The 20,567-nt window shown below is 38.8% G+C and overlaps 4 protein-coding genes across 9 annotated transcripts in view; all 4 read left to right on the top strand.

The window, feature by feature from the left end:
- Window positions 1-63: 63 nt before the first annotated feature.
- Window positions 64-9,343, top strand: LOC124175354 (tyrosine-protein phosphatase non-receptor type 2). 5 transcript variants are annotated; one of them, XM_046555530.1, is made up of 10 exons: window positions 65-344; window positions 600-662; window positions 922-1,083; window positions 1,192-1,454; window positions 1,632-1,857; window positions 1,966-2,118; window positions 2,645-2,831; window positions 2,953-3,160; window positions 3,267-3,377; window positions 9,076-9,343. In XM_046555530.1, exons 1-10 carry the CDS (start codon window positions 258-260, stop codon window positions 9,140-9,142), a joined length of 1,527 nt encoding a protein of 508 aa, XP_046411486.1. In that variant the 5' UTR covers window positions 65-257; the 3' UTR covers window positions 9,143-9,343. The 5 variants fall into 5 exon arrangements, with proteins under 5 accessions (XP_046411483.1, XP_046411486.1, XP_046411485.1 ...); XM_046555527.1 differs by lacking the exon at window positions 9,076-9,343 and having other exon boundaries at window positions 64-344; window positions 3,267-8,034; XM_046555529.1 differs by lacking the exon at window positions 9,076-9,343 and having other exon boundaries at window positions 1,966-2,115; window positions 3,267-8,034.
- Window positions 9,344-10,498: 1,155 nt separating this feature from the next.
- LOC124175359 lies at window positions 10,499-12,152 on the top strand. Its single transcript, XM_046555538.1, has one exon. It carries the CDS (start codon window positions 10,564-10,566, stop codon window positions 11,971-11,973), a length of 1,410 nt encoding a protein of 469 aa, XP_046411494.1. The 5' UTR covers window positions 10,499-10,563; the 3' UTR covers window positions 11,974-12,152.
- A 459-nt stretch (window positions 12,153-12,611) lies between these two features.
- On the top strand, window positions 12,612-17,383 carry LOC124175351 (RING finger and SPRY domain-containing protein 1-like). 2 transcript variants are annotated; one of them, XM_046555524.1, is made up of 11 exons: window positions 12,612-12,801; window positions 12,884-13,646; window positions 13,726-13,891; window positions 14,753-14,938; window positions 15,006-15,072; window positions 15,182-15,322; window positions 15,439-15,554; window positions 15,648-15,791; window positions 15,907-16,124; window positions 16,226-16,486; window positions 16,579-17,383. In XM_046555524.1, the coding sequence occupies exons 2-11, from the start codon at window positions 13,426-13,428 to the stop codon at window positions 16,664-16,666; spliced, it is 1,608 nt and encodes a 535-aa protein (XP_046411480.1). In that variant the 5' UTR covers window positions 12,612-12,801; window positions 12,884-13,425; the 3' UTR covers window positions 16,667-17,383. The 2 variants fall into 2 exon arrangements, with proteins under 2 accessions (XP_046411480.1, XP_046411478.1); XM_046555522.1 differs by having other exon boundaries at window positions 12,612-13,646.
- Window positions 17,384-18,640: 1,257 nt separating this feature from the next.
- LOC124175343 (serine/threonine-protein phosphatase 4 regulatory subunit 1-like) overlaps window positions 18,641-20,567 on the top strand; it is a 133,368-nt gene continuing 131,441 nt past the window's right edge. The window contains exons 1-2 of the mRNA XM_046555481.1: window positions 18,641-18,662; window positions 18,747-18,791. Coding sequence (XP_046411437.1) covers window positions 18,656-18,662; window positions 18,747-18,791 — 52 coding nt within the window. The 5' untranslated portion in view covers window positions 18,641-18,655. The remainder of the gene's footprint in view (window positions 18,663-18,746; window positions 18,792-20,567) is intronic.

The following is a 20,567-nucleotide window of genomic DNA, read 5'->3' as shown; positions in this document are numbered from 1 at the left end:
TTGCGGCGACTCCCTGTTAGGTCTATGCGAGACACCCGCCGTCCCCGAGATGTCAGCACTGGTAAATTTGCGTTTTGCGTTGGCAGGGGTCGGCCTGGGCCTGGTGGACCTGAATGCCGTGTGTTCCGTCTGAATTTAACTGCAAAAAATCGGATTTTCATATGGCTTGTCGAGCGTAATTAATTTCGGAAAGCAGCATTAAATTGGGAGTGATTTGTCGCGGTGATATAAAGAGGAAGAAAACTGCGCCAGACAAAATGACCAGTGAAACGAGTGGGACGAGCAACGTAGAGACGGAATATCTGGAGATCAACTCGAAAGAGGCCTGGCCAGTTCTCTATCAGGTAACCAACAAGAAATGTCTCATTGCTCATTGTTCCCTCCCGCTTTATCTTCTCCTCTTTATATTACTCGAAAATCAAAACTATCCTCGTTCAGTTGGCCACCTGACCCGAATTATTATCCCTTAAAATCAACGCACTTATTAAGCGTCAAGTCCTCGCCGTTTTTAGCCACGCGATATTTTTTTTCCTTTTGTCCCTTACTTCATCACCCGAGAATTCCGCTATAATCTACTATTACCGGAATTCCGCTTCTAGCACACACGTAGCAACAATCTCCTACCTACATCCGTACAACAAAGCTCCTTGTCTGACTGGTCGGTACGTTGCATGCAGCCTTATTACTCCGTACTTCAAGTCAACCTACTTGCGCTCATTATTTTACAGATAGTTTCACGTCAACTAATGCTTTATATGTTTACAATGGGAATTTTTCCTCCGGTTGATTCCTCTTCGCCGCGCTTCCTGTAGTATCTCCAAATCTTCTCATATATTCACTTATCGATCGACTGGGTACTCACCTTTGCATTTTACATACTTTACCTTCCAAGTATCATTAGTCTACCCCTATATTTTACAGCATATTCGCAACGAATGCGGGAACTATGCCTACACCTGTAACGAGTCGAAGAAACCACAAAACAGAATATTCAACCGATACAGAGATGTCGCGCCTTATGACCATAGTAGGATTATTCTCAAAAAAGGTCCTTGCGACTACATCAATGCTAACCTCGTGCGGGTGAGTGTCCTATAATTACAACATATTCATTGTATTATTGTTCTATTATGTTATTTTTTTAATCGATCGATTCATACGTCGTTATCATTCCATTGTTCTTTCATGCAGATGGATCGTGCGCATAGGCAATACATTCTGACCCAAGGTCCCTTGGCCAACACGTCAGGACACTTCTGGCTAATGGTATGGGAACAAAATTCAAAGGCTGTACTCATGCTAAACAAGGTTATTGAGAAGAATCTAGTTAAATGTCATCAGTATTGGCCTTTGGAAGGATCTTCTAACCACATAATGATGTTCCCAGACGTTGGACTTAAAGTAGAATATCTTAGCAAAACTGACGCGTCGCATTACACGACCAGAATATTGAGGTACTAGGCAATTTAGATCTATAAAAACGATAAAACATATTTTGTAACGGTAACTTTATCTACAATCTTTCTCACTTGATGTTATATTCACCAGGCTTATTTGCCATAAAACTACGCTATTTAAGTTTTGGTTTCCAATCCTTCGGATGAATAATCTAATTTTTATTTGTTCAACAGACTGACAGATGTGGAATCAAAGGAAAGTAGAGAAATTTTGCATTTCCACTATACAATGTGGCCAGATTTTGGCGTTCCTCAAAGCCCTACGGCCTTTTTACAATTCCTTGCTGACGTCAGGCAGTCTGGTGCTCTGGACCAAAACGTTGGCCCCCCTGTGATTCATTGCTCTGCAGGGATTGGGAGGTCCGGAACATTCTGTTTGGTTGACTCTTGCTTGGTATTGGTAAGTCAAATTGGTTAAGTGCAAACTGAAATTTGTTTGCCCGTGTTGCTAATAATAATCTTAGTGCAAGTTCAAATTAAAATGATAAATTATTCTTTTGCTCGTCAGATAGAAGAAAATGGTCTGAACTCTGTCAACGTTCGAGATGTTCTGCTAGAGATGAGACGGTATAGAATGGGCCTTATCCAAACCCCAGATCAATTGCGCTTCTCTTACGAGGCGATAATAGAAGGAGCTAAGCAGCTGCCGTCCAACAACGTGGTAACTAATACCAATTCACGGTAGCACATTGCTATTAGTTATTTGTATGGTTTATTGAGCGGATCAATAAATTCATACAGTTTTCCATCTTCGTTGATCTGTGATTTGAACTGTGTTTACTTAATTGTCTATTCTCTGACTTGTTCGTAGCGACTCTGATTAATTTTCATAATTATTCCATTCACTTTCTCTTATCTCGCTCTAGAATTTTCAAGTCTATAGCAAAGTTGCCAATAGTTTATGACAGCCAGATAAGAAAAGTCAACAAGATAACATATTTCGAGAACAAAAACTCTCAGGAAATGAATTTCACATCATAATTAATGTGGCGATATGTAGTTGACTACTGCTTATTATTTCGACATAAATTTCCAGATATGAAAATCAAGTATGCAGCAATTACCCAGAACATTTTCCAGCATTTTAAGTTGTAAATGACCGCTGCATATTTCACTCCACTAATAGCATTGTACTACTGTGGCGTTTTCAATTGTGTTAAAAATACTGAATGATCTGTTCCTTGCAGAATATCAACACTAATGAGGTACGAAATAACTCATATAACCCAGTGGAGGCAATCTGTAATTCTCTAATCGAAGAGGTGGAAGAGGACGATGAGGAAGATGAGGAAGACGATACGCCTCCACAGCCTCCACCGAGAGGAGAGTCACTGATGAAGTCGGAATGGATACCCAGTCCGACTAGTGACAATGGTACTTTGTTCAAATTGTGTACTGCATGACTTTCATCAATGAATAGTTACTATAATCGTGAGCTGAGATCCAAGATGAAGTGTCCGTTCCCCTTCCTAATACATCCGCTTCTCTCAATCAGCAGATATCAGCAGCCCACCAGACAAACCGCTGCCGTGCGAACCTCCGAGCTACACAGAGCCCAGCACGAGCCCTCCACCAGCAAACCCTGCTCTTGTCGCAAACAATTTGCACGATCAGAATAGCGACAACGTCGCTCTACCAGGGGAACTACATAATGATGGAGAAAATTCCTTTAAAGCCTCCAGCCCACCATCCAGTCCAGATACGTACGTATTTTTTTTGTTCCTATTAGTACTTTGTGACAGTCATAATCTGGAATCAAATAACGCTTGAAATGCTTAATTTCCCCCAAAAAACTTCCTTTGTCTACAGAAAGAACGAGTTGCGGCAGCGTAATTTGGCAAAGAAGGAGAAATTGGCCGCTCAGGTACGAGAGATGAAGCGACGGCAGAAGGAAACCGAAGAATGGCAGCAACTCAAGAGGTCATTATTTAAGCCCCTTTCAATAGGTATAGGTGCTGCGATTGTCGGTGGGGGTGTTATCGCATTTTGTGGTTACTTATACCTTCGCGGATAGGTAGAGAATAAAAGTTAAATTTAAACGATACACATACGCGCAACCGGAGTTATTAGTCCTCGGCATAAATTAAAACCCATGTGTGTTTCGGGGGCAGTTACTTCTCTATAATCCGAGCGTAATATTCAGTCCAGTAAACCAGCAATGGATTCAATGACGCGGTGAGTTTCTTCGATATTCTTATTAAGTCCAATGCTATTCAAGAGCTTCGTCACAACGCATTTATGCGATCGCGTACTACTTCCGTGTGTTATATTAAAAGCGTTGATACGACGACATGGAATTATTTATTGAATATACATAAACATACGCACATATTCGACTCCATTTTTATCAGACTATCGAAACCACTTGCAGCTTGATTAGTTACTTTGCTGTATAAATTCGATTTTTGAAACAAGCTTGCAATATCGCATAAAACATCACCACTCAACCGGGTTTTAGACGTTTTTACTATTTCTAATAGAACTAGCCGTATTTTTTGCTTCACATCTGTTCTCAATTTTTTTATACCATCATGGTGTAACAGTTATGGTTTGTTAAATTATAAACCTAGTATACTCACAGTGATGTCAAGTGTTGTTTTGTTTAGATAAATCTTCTAATTTGTGGCTCCTATTTACAAATCGTTGCATTATAATAGCCGAATCAGTGAAACATCTGCAGTCATCTGTGATAAGTCATAATTTCAAGTTTAAAGAAAATCTTTGCCCCAAAAGCGGCTACGATTTTGTTAATAGATTTGCTTTGAGCAGTACTTAGCTGCTCAGATGCGTGATCAGTCTAATCATACGATCAATTCCTACTGACAACGAAATAATGTTATTCACTTTATAGAAGTGAGTATTTTCTAACTTGTTATTACGAATTTGAAGAGTGGACATTTTTTATGTCGGTATATTACCCTAACGTGAGTTTCAATTATCACGTTTATTAAGGATACCAGTGATTCGCCGTTCTACGCAGTACGGTACCCAACAAATTTGCTAATTTATTATTGAGAATATGAAGCAGCTTGGTCGTTTATACACGGGGCCAAGCCATTGAACTTGAATAAGCCAGTCGGCATCTCGTTGGTAGTTAGATACGTAAAATCATCTATTGGGATAGGTATGCTAACCAGACTTTATAGATACGGAAAGTAACTGACTCTGAAAACACGAACGTCGTAAGAACGTCGCGAAAGACTGATAAACTCTGTAAAATTGTATGAAACCTTTCTATTTGTATTTTTATATTGTGATTCGCCCGTGTTTCTGCAGAATATTGATTATGAAAGAATCCGTCATGATGATTCATCAATGAATTAATTTTTCTAAGAATTATTGAAACTCGATACTTCTTCATCGAGTCCACTATGCAGCAAATATTATTTAACTATAAACCATCAGAAAGTATCGATTCAAGTACACTATATACCAAAAGAAACGACTCGATACGCTGACCTGATATACACCATTACGTAGAGAAGAGATGGTTTTATACGAAAAAGTTGCTGCGACATGCAGTGTATCCCTGAAGATGAAAGAAAAAAAACAAAAAACGGAAAAAAGAAATAAATTTTTTTCGTCCCCTAGCAATAAAAGCACTTAGAAATTGGTGAAGTACAAGTTTCTGGCTCAGTCATCGAAACTAATTTGGAATATCGAACTGCCGTTAAATTAATGACTGATCTTCAACAGTTGTATGTTGACCATTGAAACGAATTAAAATGAATGTAAGTATTTAAGTAGTGAAAATTGAAGATTTCTTTTCATAGTTATCGTCGTCATTCAGGGTAACAAAACCGCTCGATCGATCGATTGCCTAAAAATTGACGAGTCGTTGTTAATTGATACTAACTATATTCCCGATAAATCTTCACTTGCTATTTAACTTATACAAACCTAGGAGAAAGAAAGAAGATAGAAAAAAAAAGAAATAAATAAAACGATGAAAATAATAGACTTAATTAAATCGAAGGAAAATACTTTAATATACATGAACACTAAACTTCTAAAACGAATTTCGGTATAGATTAGGCGTTATTATGCACAACTTGTCACGCGGAGCAGAGATTGAAACAAAACATATGAGATAGAAAAGCTACAGTGATATGATACATGGCAACTTGATATTTTGGGGGGGGTGCTTCTCATGCCGATTATATCTTACAAATAATACACCTACCGAAGTTCAACTACGATAATGATTTAAGGTGTTTGATACAAGTAGTGACCGAACATTCCTGAAACTGAAAATTTATGCTTTAAAATACCAATCAGTCTCAATTAAACAGGCTTGTCCAAGCTATCTATAATAATATACGGGAGAATAAACTAAACCTCGTTAATTTTGAGCTGTGAATACGAATAATATTATAACGATTACCGATAAGTAATAATTACATTACTGTTTGAACACGTTTATAATTATCAATTTAGGTACGAAAATTTGATTTCACGATGTGCAAGATTATTAATTTTTTTTTTTTTTTTTTTTTTCATTTGATTTCTTTTAATTTTCTCCGTTCACGCCGGAGAAGCCGGATTAAACTATAGGATTGCCTTCCACTTGCCGAGTGGATCGACGACTGCAAAGTTATCTCTCAATCAAATTCACTTGTATCCTGATATATTTTTATCCCTTTCGAATGAGAGAACTCGTGCAAACCTTAACAAACCAGGCAATAAATCTTGTTACACTGTAAAAAAGTAAAGGTCAAAGGAAATTGCAACATCTTATGAACTGATGATCGATGCGCGCAATTTTTGTTTTTGCATTTCCAAATAGAAATCTACTTATATATACAATTAAACATATAATTTTAGAAGGAACCAAAGTTCGCAAAGATGGACTTCGTTATCCCGTTATATGTATATGTAATATGTATATATATATATATACATTTTCCGACAAATCTTAATTTTGTAAATAGAATACGCTCGTACGCAAGTCTGAAACATGTTTCAATTATTATACTGAAAAAGAAGAAAAAAAAAAGAGAGAAAAACAACAGATAAAAAAAAAAAAAAAAAAAAAACACAAACGAACATAAAAAGGCCTAGTTTTGTAGTACATATACACCTATATTCGCGGTGCAAAATGAAGCATATGCGTTTCACCTGAGACAAAAAGGCTATGTTACACCATAGTTTACACTATATTCTCATTGATAATCTTTGCCTCTTTATTTTCACAGATAATTGCTATATTATGTACCTACTAAAATTTTATCGTCAAGAGTGTTAACCCGGGATAGAATTTTTTCTAACTAACTATTAACTGCCATTTCTATATGTTGAGTGTCACTCTGTTTTTCTAATTTCCAATCGAAATGTTTATGCTATTTGGCGTAATACGATTCCATGTTTTACTTTAAAATTTATTTCCAAATAACTTGGTTGGCTACTTCTTAACATGTATACGTGTAGATTTTTCTTTTTTCTCCTAAAATTGAAGCAAAAAAATTAATCGAAAACCAAATTTCCAATCAATATGAATCATTATGGTCATTTATATCATTGATCATCCTTCCCTTGTATAAATTGTCGAGAACTTTAAACATCAAATTAGACACATTCTTCGTGCGTTCATTTCGCTTGCGCCAAGCATCCTTGCATTAAGAGGAAATAAGAAAAGAAAACAAAGTACATCATAAAGTAGAGCAATTTTTATTTTGTCTATAAATATTAATTAAATAGTGAAATAATTGATTGAATAAATTTAATTGAAAAAAAACAACAAAGAAACAAGAAAAAACACAAAATAAAGACTTACGATTTTACAATTACGGATAAAATAGCACTATATACATGTTTCTTACTACTAATATTATTATTATTATTATTAATATTATTACAATTATTATTACTATTGCCACTATAATGTTATTACTGTGATCATCATTAATAACATCGGTATGGTTATTATTATTATTATTTCTACCGACGTTTATTATTATTATTTTCATCATCATCATCATCAGTATCATCGTCCCCCATCATATCACGATATTGTATATATACAGTAGCGCTCAGAAGTATTTTGATAGTATAAAATTCGTAGTTACTTTGATCAATCGTTTGTCTTACTTTTCTTTATCTTCACTTTATTTTCGATCAATCGAGAGTTAATTGTTAACAATTATGTAGAACATGGAATTTCTTTCAATAAATAATATTAGTGATTTTTGTAGTTTATACTTGCATGTAATTAACTCAATTACTATCTTTTGTCAAAATACTTCTGAGCGCTAGTGTATGTAAAAATGTACATACGTACGATCATCGTTCAGGTACAAAATGCATTTCTACTAAAATAAAACTCGAACAGGAAACAATTATTAGTGAAACGTAGCAAAGTGCCTATGCATTTATGTATGCATACCTGTGTATGTGTGTACATTGCTTGTATGACGTATAGTTCTTGCGTGAGCTGTTGAAATTCCCACTGCAACGGTGAACGGAAAAATAATTTGATACAGCATGCAAAAAAATAATTATTATACTTATATAGATTTAAAAAAAAAAAAAAAAAAAAAACCAATCTTGACAACCGACAATACTGACTGTTAAAATAAAACTGGCACTCGAGTAGAAAGATTTATCTATACATTTTTTGTTTTTTTTCGAAATTATTCTTTCGCGAATTATATTGTGCAAGTACATATACGTTACAACTTTGCATATGCATACAAAAGTTTGTATTGCGGAACTGTTACAATGGGGTGGCAATATTTTTTATTTTTTGCTTCAAATTTTCTCCCATGACAATATATTATATTATACAGCGGAGACTGAAACTAACACTTCACATCATTATCGGTATATCGATGTTCCATGTTGTTCCTGTTGTTGTTATCATTGACCCTAGAAATGAATAGTTTTACTTTCTGATCTGGTAGAGTGTAATTTCCAACTTGTACCTACAAACGTGTGTGTTATTCTTGGTAACAATACTGTAGAGTATTAGAAGATTAGCAAGCGATTTTCCTAGGAAAGACGGAATGTAATTTACGAGAATTTTCACACTTCCACGGTATAAATACAAACTATACAAACATAGGGAGACCTGATAAATTTTTATTTCATCGTCAATTTGCAGGCTGATATATCCGTTATAATATTTGCGATAACGTTATATATATATATATATATATACACACACACATGTATAATTAAAGAAAATTGAACGTCTATTTTATGATGATAATATAGAAACGTGTGTAGCCTCATTGATTATTATTATTTTTTATTTTTTATTTTTTTTTACCTCTCTTGTTTTCTGTAATTTCTATTCGCCGTTTCAATCTCTGATACCACATGTGCGTACACACATCCTAATATTATCACTAAAGCCGTCGAAAAATTTTCGTTAAATTTATGACTGATAAGAAATAGATTTATACACATTGAATGCATCTACATATATGTGTATACGTAACACCATACGTGTGATAAATTATTATCGTTGCGATCATTATTATTATTATTATTATTATTATTATTATTATCTGAGTATTCATTCTGTTGTTAAATATAAGGTAATATATAGTATACGGTTTTGCATCTACCCGAATCTTCTCACGGAGCCTGTGATCTTCAATCTAATGATTTCTTTCAGATCAAAACAAAGCGATACCGTCGAACTGACAGAGAGCGTACACGAGGAAGCAGAATCTTCAAACTAAGGCATCAATCTTTTTAAGTTAATTAAAATAGGAAGAGACTTGTGTTCTTTTTCTAACTCGTTTTTTTTTTTTTTTTTACTTCTTTTCCCCCCTTTAGTAATCTTATTTTTCTATTTTTAATTATTTCCCTCTCCCATTCCACGAGAAAGAGAAACTAAACAAGAACGGACAGAAAAATATACATATATATTTGAAAACAAATGGATGAAGACAGTATTTATTTAATTAACATAAAACCTTGGTAATAGATGGTATAAATAAATCATTTAATTTAAAAAATATGCAAAGTACTTGAGTGATATAAAGATGTATTGTACATCGATACGGTTCCTACATTCAAACTACTTATACAATTCTCATGGCATATATATACACGATATCGCTAATTTAGAAAAATTCCCAAATCACTGCATACCGAGTATGTAAAAACTATTTTCTCGATTGTTTGAACAAGCTTATCGTTTATCGAACAAGCGATCGTTGATATTAGTTTTATCTGTTCATACGCGACTGGCATTAATGCGGCAACGTGTCTCTGAATTGGTATTTTCTTTTTTTTTTTATTTTTTCTCGGTTTATTCATTTTTTCTTATTTTCGTAAACTGCAACTTCATTGTTCAACGCAAAGCCAGCAGTAGCAACGAATTTCACTCGTAACGTTGACGGTTGACACGTCTGACGACACATTATGTATGGAAAATTTCTATCCCATGTACAATAATTCGTTCGATAATCCATCCATATGTGTTTGATACGAAAGTCTTGTCGCGCAAACGGTAAACTGAGCGAATTGTGGCATGGTGAAGGTAGCCTCGGTGAAACACAGGCTTTCATGGATAATTGTCCTCGTAGCGATATTGTGCTGCATTGCTGGTTATCCTCATGCGGAAGCTGGCAATGATAATAATTCGTTACTCACGTCGGAAGAATCGAAAGATCCCGGAGTGACGCACAGGAAGAGATCCGCCCCCGACGATCATTCGACGATAAAACCAACATCGTTCGATACTCCAAATGACAACGCGGGCGAAAATTTATCGCGGTCTGATAAAGCCGATCAAGTATCCGATTTCAACCGATCATCCAACGTTGATAATACGGGTTCTGATAAAAGTACAACCAAATCTGCTGCTCCTCACATTGCGCCGGTATACGGACTCAATTTTACCGATTACACCGATTCCGGATCAACGTTAAATCGTCATGGAAAATTATACGGAGAGCAAACTCCGGGCACTGTTGAAAGTCATCGGACAATCACTGCGACCGATCGGAATCCGCAGATTTTCCGCGAATTTAACTCGACCGATTATCGGCTGGCTACGGGACTCGGTTATACAACCGTGAAGAATCGGGCCTTCTTGAATTCCGACGGGAAAGATAAAGCAGTTACAAATTCTCCGGCTCTGCTCAAAACGGCAATGCTAACGTTGATGGATTTGAATGGACCGGCTATCGCAGACGGCCTGGAGAATGAATACCGAATGAATTTCGAGCACATCCGGGTTAAACGAGGATCCGGCGATTCTACAGATTCCAACGACAAATCGGTTCACCGAGAAGATTTTGGCACCAACGAACCTCTTCGTCGGGACACGGCTGTCCGGTCTATCGGAAAGAATGAAGTTGATCACGAAATTCCAGTCTCAAGATCGTACCGGAAGGCCGATGTAGAAAGTGCGAAAGGATTCGGCGGCAGTGCCGGGTTCCTTGAGTCATTTACGAAACTTGGGAATCCCTTGAAATCCGGGACGAGTTTAAACGGACACTCGAAACGGCGGGAAAGAAGATCCGTTGCCGCTTCTGGGGGCCGGAGAGTCAGGAGAGGGGGGCCGCGTCGAAAGGGAAAGCACCGGAAGAAGTCTAAAAAGAAGCAAAAGAAGCTCAGGAAGAAACCAGAGAAACGGAGCAACTCTGCTCCCGGAGGCCGTAAGAGAGGTGGAACTTCCGGTCTGGTTGCTGACGGACTGCAAGTCGAGTCGCACGTGGAGAAGAGAGATTCGGGCGAGGCTAGGTCGGAGAGAGACGTGAGAAAGAGGGAAGTGGACGGGGAGGATACCGTCGATGGGAAGGAAGCCTTGCGAGTTGAACGGGACGAGGTGAGCGACGATGGAGGGAAAGTTTCAAACCGTACGTTAAACTTATGTCGGTTAGGTGGCGGCGAAGAGGCGAAATATTACAACGAGGTTCGCGAGTTCGATGAAGCGGAGCGTGAAATCCGCGCGTCGAGGTCCGATTCGTTGGAAAAAATCGGGAAGGAAAAAGCGGCGAGGTCCGTCGAGCAGATCAAGGAACTGGTCGACAAGCTGATCGGAAAAGTTGGGGAGCTGGAGAGGAACCTGCAAATCGGGGAAGGAGGTAAGAAGAGGAGGGTCGATACCGGTTTGCAGGGGAATTTTACGACAGCGGGATTTCGGAGTCTCGACGAAGCTGCGGGGTTGAAAAATTTGACTAAAGACCGCGGTGATTCGGCGGCACGTGACGAGGAGAAAATCACGGACGCAATCCGGTCTAAATTAGACGTTCAACTAGCGCTGAGCGATGCGCGGGAAAAAAGTCGAGGGGAAATTTATAATACTAGGGAAGGAAAAAGATCGACTGGAATACTTGGCCGAAGTGAGGGTGTGGAAATGGGCAGAGATAAACGTAAGTCGTACAGGAAATGGGACAGATGGACGGAGTGGAGCAGCTGCAGCGTAACCTGCGGAAAAGGAAGACAAATTCGGTGGAGACACTGCGTTCACGAATGCACGACGGCGGAGACTGAAATGGAAGAGAAATCGTGCCAGCTACCTTCCTGCGGTCCGGGGAAATTCTTGGGAATATTTTGACTGTGTGTCGAGTCGAGATCGCGATTGAGGAAAATCGCTGGCTAGAGCTGCGTCGCTGTGGGTGCCTTTCATATGTATTATAATTTACGGTACACAATTTTATACGGGTATGATAAGAGACCTAGAAGTGCAGGCAGCAACAAAAAGGTTTTTAATATATTATGTATGTCATAATGAGAGAGAAAAAAGAGGACGAAGATAAATTAATACTCGCTGTGTATGTATAACTTCTTTTGGAAAGTATAAAATTATACATCTCGAACAGAGCGGTATTCACGCATCCGTATACTGCAATTCTATAACCTGACGTATTAAAATGCATCGCACGTTGTATTTATGCATATTTTCGTCAAGATATGCTGCTAAAAAGTATCAAATAATTTGAAAGAATTAGACGTCGACTGAATACTGTTACAGACGACGTCGATTGAAAAATATTCAGTTGAAAATTTTCTCTTTTCAAATTATTCCGTCAACGATCGTACTCGTGAAAAATTGAATTCACGCGCCACTGCTCGGCGTTCGAATTTCAAATATTCGAAATCAATTGGCGCCCCGCCGAGGGTCATGACGTCACGCGAGAACGGGGTCTGTCGGTGACTTCCAAGTCGGCCAGCAGAGGGCAGGAGGGAGGTTCTAGTTAGCGACGTTGGTTATGAAGTGAATCACTGAATCACTCGGGCATAGAAATTCGAATAAATAGAAGTAGGCTGCTGGCAGCCAGTAGTGAAATATCTCTATGTCCGTGCGTGTGCCGCAATGTGCGAATGACATACTAGGCAAAATCGTAACTACAAAGAATAATATTACGTGTTGGGGTTGGAGGAGGTTCGTTTAATGAAACCCTCCTTGTATGTAATCACCTATTCAACACGTAACCGTCAGTTAATTAATCCGTATATAAACATAGCTGCTCTCTCGAATGGATACAAAAACTTGAGGTGATCTCGGGGATTATCACAGAAGTACTCGCAGTTAACGTTCGTGAACGTTAATAAAGGGGGAACGAAAAGAAAACATATCGCAGTGCCTCTCTGATCCGCGACAACTGGACTCATTTGACTCGATCATCGGCAAGCAAGTTGTTGCCATTGTGCCCACCAACCAACCTCGATGTGGTTCACGTGTTAATGGTACTGCAACAAACAATTTTCACGGGTGATCTAGTGACTCGCCCGTAATATTATCGTAATAAAATGAAAATGCGCGAGACGAAGTGTCAAACGAACAGACACCGATTCTCCGTCATATCGCGTCTTGTGAGCGTCGAATTTGAAACTATGACGGATTCCCCCTCTCGTTGATTAACCTCCTTCCTGCAATCCGCTCCCGCTGCCAGGTAGAACCACCGTCTATCAACAATCGTCAATAAATACAATATCGGCTGTCTGTCGCCGTTCCAACGCTAGCACACACTCAAAACATACAAACATAACCTAAAAAGTTCGCGGGATGGGTAACTGCCTATGCAAGGATACTCAGGACGAGTTGGAACCTTACAGCAATCGTAATCACAATGCGCAAATTGGAAACACCGTCATACCAATTGCCAACGACACAGTCGCCGCCGGTGACGCAGCAACCGCTTCTCCCACGTTCAGGTTCCCAACATCTGCAAACGTTGACAGATTGGTGCTCGAGACCCTAGGAGTCATCGGAACACTCGTCGACAAGTTAGTACCAATTCTCATCTCTTCATTCTCTCGATATTCACAAGCATGCTCTGACTGCGATGAAATTTCTATTCATCAGCGAGCAAGAACCCCCTCCGGCGATGCTGAAGCTCCACGCCATTGCAGACAAGGAAGATGGGTGGATTCAGGTCGTTAGTTCCATGGTGAACGTCATACCGATGAGCGATCCACTGGGACCCTCGGTGATTACTTTGCTACTGGACGACTGTCCTCTGCCTTCAAAGGTGAAATGCTCACTGACTTATATTCGACCTGACATTGTACAGAGTCAGATATTCTGAAAAATTTGTCGTTCCAGTTTACTTATGTTCGTTTGTTTGGTTTATTTTTTTTATTTTTTTTATTTATTTATATATATATATATATATATATATTTGATCAGACAACTCATATTCTAGCCTTAATGACAGAATCTGGTTTTGTCAGACGAGCAAGTAATCAATTGAGTTACCAGACCTCACGGAAACTGGTGGTTGATTGGTTGCGGTTTAATCTTCCCTTCATGGAAATTAGTATTATAATATACGACGCATACGTGCCACATTGATTATAGCTCGATCTAAGATACGAAGATCTCATGACTGACAGAGCGTCATTAAGCTGCGACATATTTATCTGAGATATAGAACATAATTTACCAGCTGAGTATATCGTTTTCTGAATTGTTGAAAGATTTTATTACCCAGTAGCATAAAGGCTACATTGACTCACATTTCTCACTTTTCCTTCTTTATGTTCACTGAAACTGGGAAGAAAGTCTCCATATCGTTATCTACATTTTAACATTAATCGGGCTTTCGTGCTTTTTGTTTCAGTCCCATGTCGAATGTATATACATGTATATCTACTTTCACCCAGGATCAGTGGTACAGAATTGGTCTCATTGACTATAAATCATATCAGCACACTCTCTTATTTCTTTGTATCCACTCGTTTTTCCATATAGGATTTCTTTTTTACCTTATGTTTCCATTCAAGATGGAAACTGTATTAACTAAGTAACTAATTCCATAAATTGTTCAATCAAACGACAAACACCCTTTGCCCACTCCTAAGTTATCGATTCTTTGCGTAATGTGTTACAGGACTCAGTGTTGAGATTGTCGCAAATGTTTCAACTGTCTCAGAAGTTTGGAAACAAAGTTCAAACTACCGCAACGCAACAGCGCAATATTTGCGTTGTGCTTGGCTGTATAGCAGACAAATTAGCAGGACCAAGTAGTATAGCAATATTATCGGACGCCACCTTAGGCTACCTCGTGTCAAATTTGGTAAGTCAATATGACTCTCTAAGATCTCTCAGAATAAACACATGGGTTCACATTCATCTTGTTTCAGAGAAAAGATGTCGACCCCTACGTAGTGCTTTTTTCGTTAATTGGATTAGAAAAATTTGCCCAAACTAGTAAGTAACACATGCCAGTTCCGTTTCTAATAATCCAACATCATTGTCCAACATAAGTTGATATCTTTGTTGGATCAAAATTTATTTATGACGTTAAAAATTTTTTTAGGTGAAAATAAAATAACGATAAAGAAAAGATTGCTAGCTGAGAAAGGAAATCCGTTGTTAGAGCTTGAAAAATGGGTCGATTCATCCCATTATATACAACGGCAAGTGGGCTTCTGCGCTCGTTGGTGCTTGGATAATCTATGTGAGTATAATTACTGGAATTTTTACCACTTGGAAATAATTATTTGTTGAAATTTGAGCTACCAACATTTCTTGCTTACTCATACATCGTTATTACCTTTTTTTAATACACTGCAGTTTTAATGGAGGGCAGAAAGTACTCCCACGACACGGTTGACACCACAGGTATAAACGTGATGTTGAACACGAAGGATGTAAGCGAGTACTTGAAGATTTCCCCAAACGGTTTGGAGGTACGCATAATGTTTGTCAAATCAAAATTATCCTCTTTTTTTTCTCATCTGTACTTGATGAAGAGCTCAACATTTTTCACAAATATATTTCAGGCACGCTGCGATGCGTACTCTTTCGAGAGTGTCCGATGCACCCATCAAGTCCACTCTGGCATTTGGTACTATGAAACTTTGATCATTACACCAGGTGTTATGCAGATCGGATGGGCTACAAAGGACAGCACGTTTCTTAACCATGTAAGTTACGAGATTGTAGAAAATATTCCAAAACACATTTTTATTTGTTTTCTGTTTCCTTTTTTGTTTACGAATTTTGTTCCATTCACCATTTTATTCTGAATATACCATACAGGAAGGATACGGTATAGGCGACGACGAATTTTCTTTAGCCTATGACGGTTGTCGGAGATTAATTTGGCACAATGCTAGGAGCGAGGCGCAGCATGACAGGCCATGCTGGAAAGCTGGTGACATTGTAGGCTGTTTGTTGGACTTGGTCAAGATGGAGATTATTTTTTCAATAAACGGCTTCCCTCTCAAGCCCTGTACTCAAGTTTTTAAAACAGCAAGGTCGGTATCATCGTTCTTGATATAAATAATCGATACATATACTCAAATATTCGTAAATTGAACAAAGTCTTCACCAATTTACACATTTTAATCGTTTTTAGGTCTGGATTTTTTGCCGCGGCTAGCTTTATGTCGTTCCAACAGTGCCTGTTCAACTTTGGCAATGTATCCTTCAAGTTTCCACCAACAGACAGAAAATATCAAAAATTTAATGATCATGCAAACTTGACTGCCGAGGACAAAGTCGTTTTACCTCGTCATATTTATTTGGATCAGCTAAGGAAATTAAGCGTGAGAGAAGACTCGTGCACTTTGTGCTTTGATCAAAAAGCCACTGTAAGGTTGCTGCCCTGTGATCATAGGTGACGGTTCTTTTCTTTCTTCTATACGTTCTCATCATTCGCATTAATAACTGTTGTTCATTTTCTCACAACCCGAATGTTTATCCTTTCAGGGGATTCTGCCAAACGTGTTCGAGACAGTTGATCGAGTGTCCGATGTGTAGAGCAACGATAAAAGAGGTTGTTCCTGACAACACATGACACCCGTGAAACGATAATTAGCATTTAATAATTAACATTTACTACCGTTTGTTTTTCTCGTGTAATATAAGTGATACAGAAATACGCAAAGGATTCGCTCCACAAGATAATCATTTGCGTTAAATTGATATCCGGCGTTAAGCCGTGTATTCAATACATGAAGCATTGTATTATTTGATTCATTTTACATTAGTCACGTTTCGCGGTTTACAGTATTTCCGCAGGAGTGAAGGACTGAGAATTTTGCTACGGTAAAACCAAGTAGAGAAACACACATGTGGACGTGTACGGAAAAAGAAAAAAAGCCAGGGAGCACTAGCATATCTCTACGAGAAAACTTCGCTGTAATTCGCGTATTAACTTTCAACAGTTCCTAAACTATTGTTTGATATTACAGTGGAAAATTTTATCTTCGCATGCGAGGAGTTCATTCTTGACGCTTATAGTATTATGTGATATGATCTAAAGTTTGAATCGGAAGTCCTTCTCTTCTCATACGTATACATTACATATGTACTTACATTGTAATTTAATGATATGTGAATGCAGAGAAAATTCGCGCTATCGCTGTTATATCTCCGAAAACACGACGTCCTACCGATAGATCGTCTCTTGAGAAAGATAATCATGTGATTTCTCAAGTATAAATATATTTTTAAGCTTCTGAAAAGTTTGTATAAAAACAAAAGATATATATATGTACGTATATATATATATATATATATATATATATATATATATATATATATATATATATATATATACATATGTATGCATGAGGCATTCCACAACATCTCGATCAAGATTCTACGTCGATATCTCAGATTGGCTTTATAATTTTTTGTATGAAAGTACGTGACGAAAAACGTAATCGCAATTGTTGCAGAATTTTTCAACCCAGTGTATCTGAAGTATGATTTAAAAACTTGAAAGAAAAACCCACTTTCTAAAATTTGAAAATATTCAGAAAAATCTTATAAAATATAACAAAATTTTTGACACTTATCAGAAGATGGAGATTTCATAATTTTAAAAGACAAATAAGAGAGTGTGGAAGAAAAAATTACTCTTTTATTTGATTGCATTTTTGACATAAGAATAAATATAAAATCTCGTTATAACGCCTCTCTGAATAGATATTTTTCGGCCCATATTATAATGAGCTTTTATGTTTATTCTTATGTCAAAAATGCTTAAATCATACTTCAGATACGCTGAGTCATAAAATTCTGCAAAATATTAGGCTTGTACTTTTCGTTGTGTACTTTCATACAAAAACTTATAAAGTCAGTCTGAGACAACGACGTAGAATCTTGATCAAGATGTCATGGAATTCCCCATATATATATATATATATATGTATACTTATAAATGTATATATATATACACACAGAATGAATTATATTTAACAAATAAATACAGATTATCATACGGATACGTATTGTATTCTTGGGAGGATATAAAAAGAAAAAAGACAAAAAAAAAATATGGTTGAAAACTAAAATTAACCTTTTACTACAATGACGATTCCACCCACGCATTCGACGACACGCTCCGAAATTGATGAAGACATGCTTATTTATACTCGCAAGTGGATCTTTTTGAGGGAAAACGAAGTTGAGGTAAAAATAACCGGAATAAATTATTCACACTGTCGAAATATTAGAAGAAAATGAAATTTCTAACCACGGCAACGTTATCATCGCGAATTACGATAATAATTCGTTTACTTATTATTTAAAATGCGCGCGACGGGCGAAGAAGAATTTGTAAAACGTGGAGGAGACACGAAGCAAACAAGTGACTGTTACATTGCGGCGATAGTCGCGTTTATCGGCGCGGGCGCAATCAAACGTAAAAAATATCGATCGTATCGATAGGGTCGGCCGTTGAAGAGAGGGTGAACGATCGTCGCGATTCGTACGTATCGAATACTCGCATCTCGATTCAGCCAATTGCGTGCGTTCAAGCGCAGTAGTTTGTTACAACATGGCGGGTGAGTGAGGTGCCTTTAGACGGGACGAGGTTCTCCGAAAACATGAACGATATGTCCATAACCCGTGGTGTTTGTGGGTTTCAGATATATCCTATCTCCAGAATGAAGACCTCGGAGACACGGACGAGAGTGAGTAGACAATCATTACGCAATAATAGCGATTTAAGCCGAACGGTTAGCAGACTCGGACGGCATGCGAGGTCTTTCCTGCCTCCCGTGGCTGTGACCGTGGCTGTGGCTCTGACCGTAGCTGCGACGACGACGATGCGAGTTTGTACCAGCAGCGCTAGACGAACGTGCCACATTATCCGTCGCTCGATTACCCTGTTTTCATTTCATCTATAATTCCGCCCTCCTTTGAGGTTAGATTACGCGACGTTTGACCCGACCGACGACGAGTGTCATCCTCGTCCTCGCTCGTTTATCGCTCTGTGCCAATGCGATGTTGTGTTGCCGCCGCCGCCGCCGCCGCCGCCACCGCCGCAGCTCACGGCCACGGCGACGTCGACGAGGATCATCCAGTGATTATTCTCACACGCTCGCGTCGCTCATGGCGAAATAAAAATTCTCCGGTCTGCCGGCGGGGCGGATCAACGCGTTTGCGGGGGAACGGGATGGGAGGGGGGGGGGGGGGGAGTTTACGCGGGGGAGGGGGAAGGAATCGGTAGCGTTTTATCAAGCAGGTAGCGCTAGAGGCGTCTGTCTCTCTCTTGTCCTACGACCGCTGCTTCTTCCTCTTCTCCAAAGACTATTTCTAGGAATGAGATAGACCCCATGTGGCTCCGGTCCTCGTACTACCGACTCTTTACGCAAAGAACCTTCGGCAGCGCCTCTCGTCCTCCTCCACCTCCACCTCCTCCTCGTCGTCGTCGTCGTCGTCGTCTTCTTCTTCGTCGTCGGACAGGAGAAAATGATAACGATTCACCTTTTCATCTTTCTGGTCTGATTACCGTTATTAACCGCCCCCCCCCCTTCCTCCCCCTCCCTCCCCTATCCCTCCCACCCGCCAACGTGCAAACTCCCGGTCGATCCGCGATACCCAAAATTTCGTCTCGCTTCGTTGCACGGCTAATTCTTTGTCATTTACACTTGCGCCTATGCCGTGCGTGTGTGCATATATAAATATATTCGTGTGCGTGTGTGTGACTGTGTGTATATATCGGCGTTATTATACTTGGCGAAACGCCCCCCACATTCGTCGTCGACTAGCTTCTTCTTTGTAGCTCTACGTAGGTACATGCCAGTAGCGCGTCCTGGTCTATTCTCTCCATCCGGACTTGAACTTGTCGAATACATATACGTGTACGATGCGGATATATATATATATATATATATACACCTACCTGTGTGTAACTCGTAACGCGTATATATATACACATACACACATACACGTATAAATATATATATATATATATATATACACATATGTATGCACGTGTGCTTTCCACGAAGTGATAACAACCAACGAAATAACTTCTCGGGTCGTTAAACTCCCGACTGACTCGGTGCAGCTCGGGTCGCTGTGTATAACAAAATAGACTTTATTGTAAGAAACAATATGTAGTATGACGACGGTAATCCATCCCGTGAATATATGTATTTCGGTAAATCGCAGCTGCGAATTGTTTACACCTTTATAAATCGTCGAAACCGGGGGATGGGACAAAAACGCGTGTGAAAAATTCTAAGAGAGTTTGGCAATATCGCTAAAACTTACCCCCACCATTTATTCTCATTGCCATTCGATTGCTTGAATTTTTTGGTTTGTAGATTTGTTGAAAGTTCGAATCCTCGGTGCCATGCTGTAGATGCTTGTGTAAACTTGATGGGAACGTAGGGAACAACGAACCTCCGTAGCCCCGAATTCCTCCCCTCCCTCCCTCCCTCCCACCCTCCCTCTCTTCC

This window comes from Neodiprion fabricii, chromosome 2 (assembly GCF_021155785.1).
Source record: "Neodiprion fabricii isolate iyNeoFabr1 chromosome 2, iyNeoFabr1.1, whole genome shotgun sequence".
NCBI classification, from domain to species: domain Eukaryota; kingdom Metazoa; phylum Arthropoda; class Insecta; order Hymenoptera; family Diprionidae; genus Neodiprion; species Neodiprion fabricii.
The sequence above is the reverse complement of the archived record's forward strand: the minus strand, read 5'-3'. Positions and strand labels throughout refer to the sequence as shown.